Below are 10,820 nucleotides of genomic sequence, written 5' to 3' on the forward strand. Positions count from 1 at the left end.
GGAGAACATTTGAATAAACAAAGAGAAACAAAATCAAATTAATTTATTTATGTGCAAGTCAGACTGGACTGGCATAAACAACTTCACAGGGGACTAGCAAAGATTCATAGGTAAAAGTTACATATAGAAAATTCATATACATAGGATAATCCATGCATAATAATCAAATTCACCACATAGCCATTTCCTGGTAACCCAGATGTCTTCTTTTAATTTTATCTGATTATCCCCATTTACTGATATCCACAGATATTGCTGAGATATATTTCTTCCTTAAAAATATCTGGCAGTTGCTGATGTGTTTTACTTAATAGTTTAATGAGTTTTAACAAATCCCAGCACTTCACGTGGGAACTGGTCAGTGGGAAGATCTCTAAATAACAGAAAAATGTGTCCTTGTGGTCCCAAGGAGAGATGAAATCCTGCAAATCAATAAATACACTGCCTGCAACAAACCACTACTGAAAAATGAATCATTTCTCCAAACTCACTATGGGAATCCCACAGCCAAGCCTGACCCTTTGGTGGTTACTGCCACTCACTTCACTTGGTGCTGCAAATTAAATCAAGTACTTTGCTTAGCTGTCTAAAATATAATCACATAGTTTTCTTCCTTATGTGGAAAAATCCTTCCTAATTTTAGCCAAACACACATTAGTAGATGATCAACATGAAGAAAGCTCTACCCCTCAATAACAGAAAATAATTATTAGATAAATCTCTCAAAGAGTTGTAGGTAACAAAAGGGAGTCTTGAATTTTAATGTGAAATCATCATACTTCAAGATTTAGGATTAAGAAATGTAACTAACTTTTCTATCATAGCTGTACCAATGCCATGTAAGAACCAAAAATTACAGTAATTTATTTTAGCACTAACAGCCTGTAAAATGTTGTGTACAGTACCTGAGTTAACAAAATTCCCTCAGGAACCATGTGAGAGGAACGGGAAAAGGAGGACAAGAAGACCTAATGCTTCTCAGGGCATTAGCTTTTACTCAGAAGCTAAAATGTCCTCTGTGATTGTGGAAGAAACCTTTGGTTTTTCTTGTATCATTTGTGGTGCTTGGCAGAAACCAACCATACAGACCCAGTGTCTCAGTCTGTGTGAATTTTTGGGGAATTGCAGCAGCAAAAGAGGCAATAAATGGTTTCACTGAACCAGGTCTGGCTCTTCCAGCAGGTGGTTAGCCGGGGTTTAGCTTTCATCAGAGGGAATTTCCACTTTGGAGAATTCTGAGAGTTGCAGGGATGGATGCACAGGCCCAGAGAAGGCTGAGTGGAGCCACCATCAACCAACAGCCCCGTGTGCTGCAGCACCAGCCCCAGGGGCACCTCAGAGCCATGGGGGAATGTCCCCTGCAGCCCTGGGACCAGCCCAGGGCTGGGGACAGCACTGCCACTGCTGCCACACCAAGCCCAGCCCACGGCACCAGCTGGGGATGCTCTCCATCCATGGCACAGCTCCAACACTGCCTGGGCACAGGGACCACGGGCAGGGTGACCATGGACAGTGACCATGGGGAGGGTGACCACAGACACAGTGACCACAGGCAGGTGACCATGGGCAGGGTGACCACAGAGAGTGACCATGGGCAGGGCGACCACAGGCCTGGGGACCACAGGGCAGAGCACCTGAGCAGTGGCAGTGCTGTACCAGCAGCCATTCTCCCCTCCTGGAGTGTGTGGCACCATGGATCCCACACAGAGGGCAGGGAACAATGAGGAAGGCACTACATTTCTATTTGAGTGGCCTTTCTATACAGTGCCAAACAAAAACTCCTCCAATAACCACAGATGTGCTCAACGTGGTCCTTCTGGCAAGGAAAATGCATTTCTTTGAACCAAAAAATCCTCACATTTAAAGGGGTTAACAACATAAAGCATTATAAGGTCAGGCATTGCCTACTTTGCATCTATCATTCTATTCCAATGGCTTTTTTGAATTCAGAATTTTGTGGCTCAAAAATGTCATAATAAACCCTACTTTTATCAAAGTTTTCTCGGATGAGAAGCAAGTCTTCTACAGAATACTTGTCTTCCTTTCCTGTCCAAACAGTGAGGCTGTATCTATGTCCAGAAAAAGGGAGGAAACAAAACAAAGAGAAAAAGAGTATGTTAAGTTAAAGCATGTAAACCAGAAAGACATTGCACTAATAGGCTCCTAAAAATACTCAGGATTACACCATCTTAATTTTAGAAATGTAATTAAACACAAACAACTGCACCCCCAGACCAATTTATCTGTAATTGTTCTGCCAAACCTGAGAAGGAGTTAAATAAAAAACCTCAGTTAAATATCCAGCGAAGAGATTTACCAGACTGAGCATTTAAGGTTTGATAAAGTAATCAATAATCACAAGCTGAGCCTCAAAACAGGAAATATGATGCAATCCCAGACGCAGGTGATTGTTGTGCTCTGTGCTTTGTCACGTCAGCGATGTGTAGAGATGCCACCTAACCCAATTCTCATTAATTTCACAGAACTTCTCAAAAAACACTGAAATCCCCCAAAACATTACCCAGTTGAAGCATTACTTCTATATCCTCCACATGACATATACTTAGTTTTTCACCCTTGCTTAATAAAACTGTATTAATTTTAAAAATGGTTAAATCAGAATTCAGTTGTATGTGAGTAAAACTGGCTCAGAAATTTCTATCTTCTAATCATGCCACTGAAAATCCCTCCTGAGTTTTATGCTGAGGTAAAAGAGAAAATCCTAATAATTCAGTGGGAATGTTTGTATCAAATGATACTTGAGACTGGCACAATTCATAAGACATATTCCTAGCGCAAAAATATTTTAAAATGAATTTCCCAGTTGAAATAGCTTCATTCTAATTCCTGTCTTGAGTCTTCGCCATAAAAAAGAATATCAGAACTTTCTTTGTTCACCTGCTTCTAAATAATTAGAAGTTTTTCAGAGATGCATTTAAGTTTTCTGTCTTGGGCTTTGACCTTGGTTGGAATAATTGTATTAAACTCTGGGTAGGCAGAGCAGGTGAAAAAGGTGAGTAAATGGCAATATGTGGGAAGCTGGTTTTATTCTCATTCTATTATATGTGAATAATTTTTATAATGAAATGGTTAGGGGTTTGTAGGAACAATTTTTAAAGGAGAATGTAAGTTGGTGTATGAAAACCACTGAATACATTTCAAGTGCTGCAGCAAAATTAATTAGCTTGGAGGGAAACACCTGACTTCCAATCTAAAAATCATCTTTGGAATTTTTCAGGAGACATTGCTACAAAAAGTACAAATAGTGAATCCAATACAAAGTCTTCGGATGGGATGAATTCCTTATTGCAACACCAAACTATTTAGTCTATTTAACTGTATTCATCTAAGGAAATGCTGCAGGTGAACCGGATTACACACCTATGCACCACTTAAAACTCCTTATAGTAGGTAATGAAAAAGAAGATTCTGGAATTTAACTACCTTAAAGAAATTAATAGTGACCACTTCTGTCTGAGGAACTGAATACTTTGAGACCTGGGGGAAATAAAGGACTGAGAGAAGAAATATTTCCAGCGCTGCTGGGATGAGTGCGGGCATGGACACAAGCAGACACAGGCTGGCCAGGACAGGCAAGGGCTGAGTGCCCCATGGCACTGCTGGCTCAGCCCCCGGAGCTGTGGGATGCTGGAGGAAGCAGCACTGACCTGTGGGACTGCTGGAGCAGCCACTGGAGCTGCGGGATGGAGCCGGGCACCAGCGCAGCCCTGACCGCAAACGTCACGGGCTGGGACAGGGGGTGACACAGCCGGGACATCTCTTGCACCATGGGCCACTCATAGCCTGGGGAAAGACACAGCAGTGACACCTCACACAGCCCCCAGGAGCCCCAGCATGGGGTTCCTGGTGTCCCCTCTGAGACACAGCACCAGCTTTCCTGAAAACCCTGTAATTCCACAATGAAACTGCTGCATGGTCCTGTGTCACTGTTAGGGACACGAAAGAGCCACACGCTCACCCGTCAGGCTGAAGTGAGGAAAGAAGAGGCAGTTTATTATGATTTGGGGTTTAAATAGGATTTGGAATTTGGTCAAGGATTGGAGGACAGGAGGAACACCTCTCTGACCCCAGTGGGCAATTCGGAAGTCCATCACAGAGAAATATGAAAACAGTCTACATTGTTCTGAGAAACTCCAGTTCAAGAATGTAAACAATCAGAAGGCTAAAGAATCAGGGTGATAGCTCTGAACAATGAATTTCTCAGAATAAAAATGCAATAAATGCAGTAACAACGTGGAAAATTACCTTACTATGAAAACCTTTATTTCCCATACTTTACATATATATTTACTTACTTTACATACAGCTACAGAATGTGGCACTTTTAATGTATCTTGGCCCTTTCTCTAAAAAAACTCTGCTGCCACTGATACTTCAGTATGGCCTAATTTAACATGGTCAGGATCCTTGAAAAATAAAAACATGAAGAAAATTTGGGACAAGAAGTTAAATTAATCCACTAGGAATGAAGTTATATACAAATCAAACACACAGAGACAAAAATATTCTGTGCCTAAAAATGCCAAAATTAAGCAATCTAATATACTGACAATGCCTTTACTGAGATTTTTACAAGGACTGGAGCTATTTCAAATTATGTTTAACAGGTCTTTTTTTTCTATAGGCTATGAAAATCCTATAAGAACAGTTAATAACTTTTTTCTCAATTACTCGTTTGGAATGTAGTGACTAGAAAGAGTAAAAAAAAGCACTAAACATTAAAAAAAAAGTTTTGTTGGGCAAGCAGCAACTTCTAGGTGAAACCACTTAAATAAGCTGGTTTTCTTAAGTTTTATAGTAGAACCTTACTTAGTATTCCCACATCCTGAAATTTAGACTGGAGATAAAGCTAAATTAGTTTTCATAGATTACCCAGTATTTCTAATGCATTTTCCAGCATTTTTTCCTGCACTGAAAATACTTGGGAGAAAGTACTGTTTAATAAAATTGCAGTGTATCATATAACAAAATACTAAATCTTGCTAATGAATAAGTAGCAATTGGAATGGTGTATAACCCTGCCATGGTGGCCCCAGAAAATATTGGAAGGGACTCTGCTTCTCATAATGATAATTTTAAGAGGAAGCCTGTGAAAAAGATCCTATAATAATGAAAATTGGAAAGTTTACTGCAAAAATTCAAGTACCCAAAAGAAATGAAATGTTAAGGCTGACCCACAATTTTACTTCAGTGATCAAAAAAAAGCAAGAGATAGTTTCACATTTTCAGCTAGATCTGTTTCACATTTTCAGCTAGATCTGTTCTCCCTCAGGACACACACCAGGATTCCCATCACCAAACCAGTGCTCCCAGGATTCAGGGAGAGCCCTCCCTGAAACAGAGGCTGAGGAGTTTGTCCCTCAGAAGCACTCAGCAGGTGAGAAGTCAGAAATACAAACCAGCTTATATTAAAAGGATGTAATTTTCACCCAGCTGTGCCACTGCAGCACTGGACTGATTGCTCTGTCCAACACCTCAGCACAGGACAGGGTCCCACAATCACTGCGAGTCCAGCCTGCCAACTGGACACTCACTAGAGGCAAATGAGCTCTGCCCTTACCTTGCCCTTGGTGGCAGCCTGTGGTCCAGCCCAGGGACAGGGTGGCATCGGGGCAGGAGGAGGTGACAGTGTCCAGGAAGGCGCGGGCGTCCAGCGGCGCGTGGCTCCCGCAGGGCCCGGGCAGGATGTCCCCGTTCAGCCACACAGGTCTGTCCAGGGACTGCCCCACCTGCCCCAGCAGCTCCAGAGAGGGTCCCACGGCGGCCAGGCTGTGCCAGGACACGGGGCAGGGTCACAGGAGGGGAGTGTCACCGCAGTGTCACCGCGCCTTCCCTGCCAGGTGAGCACCTGCGGCCATCTGCTGACTTCTCCTGTGGGAATGAAACCCCCAGACTCCCAGCCCTGCTCCCAGCACTTCCTGGCCTCACCTCACAACCCTCAGCCTTGTCCCCTCTTCATCTCAGGCATGAGAAGGGCTTTAACACAGGAAGACACTTTAGTCTCTAACATTCGTGTTTAATCAGACCTGAAAGCCACAAATTCTGTAAATTCAACCCAAAGAGTGAACGTCATCTCTCCCCACCTTAACCACACTTAAAGTGGCAAAGATTTTATCACTATGTCAGATCCAGGCTCAAAATTACCTTCATATCCATGCAAAGTGATGCACCTGTACTAGGAGAATAAAAAGGCCAAGACAGACCAATTTCAGGCAACTAAAAGAGAGAAAAGGCACCCACTTGAACATTTAATGCCTGGTTGTGGTTTTTCCTACTATTCCAAAGTGTGGCAGCACACAGAAGCCTGCTTGTCAATGATCATCTGACAGCTGATCATTATATTGTTTAATATGAGCTGGCAACACTTGAGGAACCTAGATTTTTAACAAAATCTATGCTCACATATTCCTGCTCTCCTGTCAAGTCAAAAGAAAAAGCACAACCAGCTTTTTTCTAACTCCAGCCTATCAAAATTTTCAAAGCACTGTGGAAGGAAAGGAGATGGGGAACAATGGGGAAAAGAAATGAACACCAAGAACATCTTTCTTCACAGCACATTAATTAATGCACTATGTAAGGGATTTAAAATAGCTCTGGTCAGAGTTTTGGAATTAGGTTAGTTCTGAAGTCAACGACTAGTCCCCTGAGCTGCTTGTCTTGTTTCCTCTGTAAAGTCACTTGGTATATTTTGTCTTTTGTGCTGTTGGGAAAGCTGCACAGAGGCAGGAATTCCACTGAGATGGACTCAAGTTCTCTAGGAAAAAAGCCAGTGATGGCTTGCCTTAACATGTGGGATTCAGCATTTCTCACACTGTCTGGGGCTAGAACAGTTTATATCTTCACACATGCAAGGGACTATCAGAGCCAGTGGAATGCCTTCCCTGGTACTACAAAGTAAAAAGTAACATAGTGAGAAAAAAGCCCAAGCCAACAGCAACAGGAAAAAAAAAAATAAAAGAAGAAAGAAACAAAGCAAAACAACAAAACCCAGCCTCAATAAACTGCAAACCCCAGAGAACTTTGGTTTCATTGCACAGCATTTAGAAAACTCAGACTTACTGCTGACTTCATGTGAAATGGCTTTGGCATTTCTGAAGTGGCACACTGAAGACCTTTTGCAGAATATATTAATTTCAGTAGCCAAAACCAGCAGGAAATGTAATTATGTGGTCAATCAAGCTGATAGAACAGAGATATAAAAGTAGATTTTTAAATAACCATTGAAATAATCTCCAAAACTTCAAAAATGTCATCCAAATAAATATTATCCAAAAGAACATCAAATTCTGTTAGCACTTATTTGACTCTATCTGCACTGCATGATGTATTTTTAAATGCGTTTATATAATCAGACTTTTATAATGCAATGTACTTTTAAAAGCTTTTTTTGAATCTCTGTACTTGGCTGTAAACTCCTTGTGGAAAGGTAGGTAGGTAGGTAGGTAGTTTAAAATTAATCTAAAAAATAATTAAAATTAAAGAAATACCTCACCAAAACTCACAAGAAATAAGCCCAAACAAATGCCTACTGTTCTTTTTCCCCTTCTCTGCTCAGGACACACACACAGATCCTGTGACAATAAAAGGATTTAGCCTGCCCACATTTTTCACTTTCATGAACTTCCACATGAAAACTGTGACTGTGTTACACAGAACCACAGGCATAAATCCCATTTTACACCTATCTCGTGGGGGGTTTCTGCATTTCTATAGAGTACTTAAACATTGATTAAGCTCTTTGTAATTTGCTGCCAAAACGGACTGAGCACATGGAAATTCAGACAAAGCTGGAGTCAGGAGCTGAAGGGGTCCATGTCTGGAAATCACAGCTCATTTCAAACTCTTTCAAGGCAATCTCACAGGCTTTTCAGGTGTGTCTTCCATTCATGAAATCAAACAGCTAATGGTTCAAACTGTGAATGAACCTCTGAACATTTAGTTAGTAAGGCCAGAGGAAAGGAGCCTCCAGAGGGGGACCAACATTTCACCTTCCAGATGGGAAAGTTCCGTTCACAGTATCTAATTCACTGAATTTAAAAAAAAAAAAAAAATCATTATTTGTAGTCCAAAACACTTTTAAAGGTTTTCTTCTTTGAGAATTATGGGCTATGTTTCCATATGGATTATGCTTCTGAATGCATTGTGCACAATATTGAGGAGTTTGGTTGACAATCACTTGTAGAACTGTAAGAGGTAAGAATGCAAACAACATAACAATCTTTTTGTTGAGATACCTCTTAAAATCCAGCTTGATGCCTTTATTGGTGCCGACCATCTGTGCCAGCCACTCCTGCAGAGTGATGTCACTGTCCGTGTCCGGGGGGTGAGCCAGGATGGGGTCCCCGTCCCCTCCCCGAAGGAGAACATCCACCTCCACCATGTGCACATCACCTGGGGATGGAGAAATTAAACCTCAGTGCTTTCAGTGCTTCAGGGCAACAATTACCCAGCAAGTCTATCCACACCACCCTGTGCACCCTTACTCCCAGGGATCTGCTGTCTGCGACACCAAAAATGCAATTTTGGGGCATTTTCAGTCACTAAAACTCTTGGCAAGCCTACAACCATGTGAAATTTGATCTTTGAGGGGGCATCTGGCCAAGCAACCACGTGGGCTTTTTTCTTTAGGGGAACAGAGAAAAATGGACATTCAACATGTGAATCCACTCTCGTTAAATTTCAGATCTTCCCCCCTGAAAATTGGGTTCCTGACAGAGGAAAGATGAGCACAGGATTTAATACTGGCAGAGGCTGAGCATTCCCCTTTACTCATCACTAAAGCTGACCAGGAAAATGTTATCTCACACACAGGGCAGGCAAAGAGGCATCCTAGGAGTGCTGAGGCTCTTGAAAACAGCTTTACATAATGAATCTGGGCAGTGCTACCAGCTTTGCAGAGGATACATGCAGTGAAGAGTAAAAGACGAAGAAAAGAACTAGCGATGATATTCAAGATAAAGGATGTTATATGTAAATTTACACAAGTATGTATTTTTCTAATACTCACATAAACTTATATATTTATATAAATATACAATATATTATATTTAATATACTATATATTTTATATTACAATATACACATTATATAATATATAAATTATATTTTATATTTAAAATATTTATATTTATATAATATAAATATATATTACATATAAAATAAATATTTTATATATATAATATATATCATATTTAAAACATTTATATTTCTATAATATAAAATATTTATATATTATATTAAAAATAATTATATAATATATAGATGTCATATACTATATGATATATAGTATATAAATATTATATATTATATCATTTTATTTATTTATATATTATATATACTATCTATATAATATATAATATATAAATATTATATATAATAATTTTATTTATTTATTTATATATTATATATACTATCTATATAATATATAAATATTATATATTATATCATTTTATTTATTTATATATTATATATACTATCTATATAATATATATTATATAATATATTTTTATATTTTATATATATAATATAAATAATTAACATATATTTAATATATATGATTTTTATGTAAATTGTAAGGGCTGGTGCACCAGGGCCCTTCTGGCTCTGCACAACTCCTTGCCAGGAGGCGACAGCCGGGGGGGTCGGGCTCTGCTCTCAGGGAACAGGGACAGGAGGAGAGGGAACAGCCTCAGGCTGGGCCAGGGGAGGGTCAGGCTGGACACCAGCAGGAATTTCCCCATGGAAAGGGTGGCCAGGCCTTGGCAGGCGCTGCCCAGGGAGGCCTGGATTCCCCATCCCCGGGGGGATTTCAGAGCCGCAGGAAGGGCCGCAGGAAGCGGAGGCGGAGCAGGGGAAGGGGCCGGGGCCGGGGCCGGTGCCGCACTCACTCCGCGCCGCCGCCGCCGCCCGGGCGCTGCTGTTGGCGCCGTGGAACCAGCGCACGGCCGCGCCGTCCCTGCCCGCCATGCGCCCGGCGCGCAGGAAGTGATCCACCGGCCACTCGCTCCAGGCGCCTGCGGGGACACCGCGGGGACACTCAGCACGGCCCGGCACGGCCCTGCCGGCCCCACCGAGCCCCGCTGCTCACCCCGCGCCCCGCTGGCCATGGCCCGGCCCCGACAGGCCCGCCCCGCCCCGCCCCGCCGGGGGCCGGTCCCGCCGCCTGCGCGCCGGGCGGGGCTGGGGCACCGAGGGGGGGGATGTTAGCGTTATCCCGAGGCGGGATCATCTGTCGCTGGGTCCTTTGAAGGCTCATCGGCCAGGAAAGACCTGACCCGTGGGACAGGCAGTGGCTGCAGCCCGAATTCCGAATGTTGTAGGACGGGATGTAGTCAAGTCTCAGCTGTGCCAGGGGAGGCTCAGGTTGGACATCAGCAGGAATTTCTCCATGGAAAGGGTGGTCAGGCCCTCCCCATCCCTGGAGATGCCCAAGAAAGGGTTGGAGGTGGCACTCAGTGCTCGGGGCTGGGGACAAGGTGGGGATCAGGCACAGCTTGGACTCGATGGGCTGGGAAGGATTTTCCAACTCGATTAATTCTGTGGTTCTGTGTGAAATCAGGATGTTGGTGTCACTGGGGCTTCGCTCCATGGCTGAACCCGTGTGCCTTTTAGTTTTGCCAAATGTGGACTATATTATCATAAGTCAGGATGTTCTCTGAGGTTTGATCTTTGTGTATTTTGAAGCCTGATCAGCAAGAAGTGGGACCTGATCAGCTGGACAGGCAGCAGCTGCATCCCTTAGTCAAGTCCTGGAATAAGCAAGCTTTAAGGATGTAAATCAGGATGTTGGTGGACCTCCT

At 42.4% G+C, this 10,820-nt stretch overlaps 1 protein-coding gene across 1 annotated transcript; it reads right to left on the minus strand.

Moving 5' to 3' along the window:
• Positions 1-1,562: 1,562 nt before the first annotated feature.
• On the minus strand, positions 1,563-10,276 carry FAM151B (family with sequence similarity 151 member B; the record flags this gene model as incomplete). The annotated part of the gene is made up of 6 exons (XM_083883194.1): positions 1,563-2,069; positions 3,669-3,804; positions 5,582-5,790; positions 8,256-8,412; positions 9,909-10,034; positions 10,210-10,276. The coding sequence occupies 6 exons, from the start codon at positions 10,274-10,276 to the stop codon at positions 1,919-1,921; spliced, it is 846 nt and encodes a 281-aa protein (XP_083739320.1). The 3' UTR covers positions 1,563-1,918.
• Between the last annotated feature and the right edge of the window lie 544 nt (positions 10,277-10,820).

The sequence above is a fragment of the Zosterops lateralis genome (genome assembly GCF_965231275.1).
Source record: "Zosterops lateralis genome assembly, chromosome: Z".
Classification (NCBI taxonomy): Eukaryota; Metazoa; Chordata; class Aves; order Passeriformes; family Zosteropidae; genus Zosterops; species Zosterops lateralis.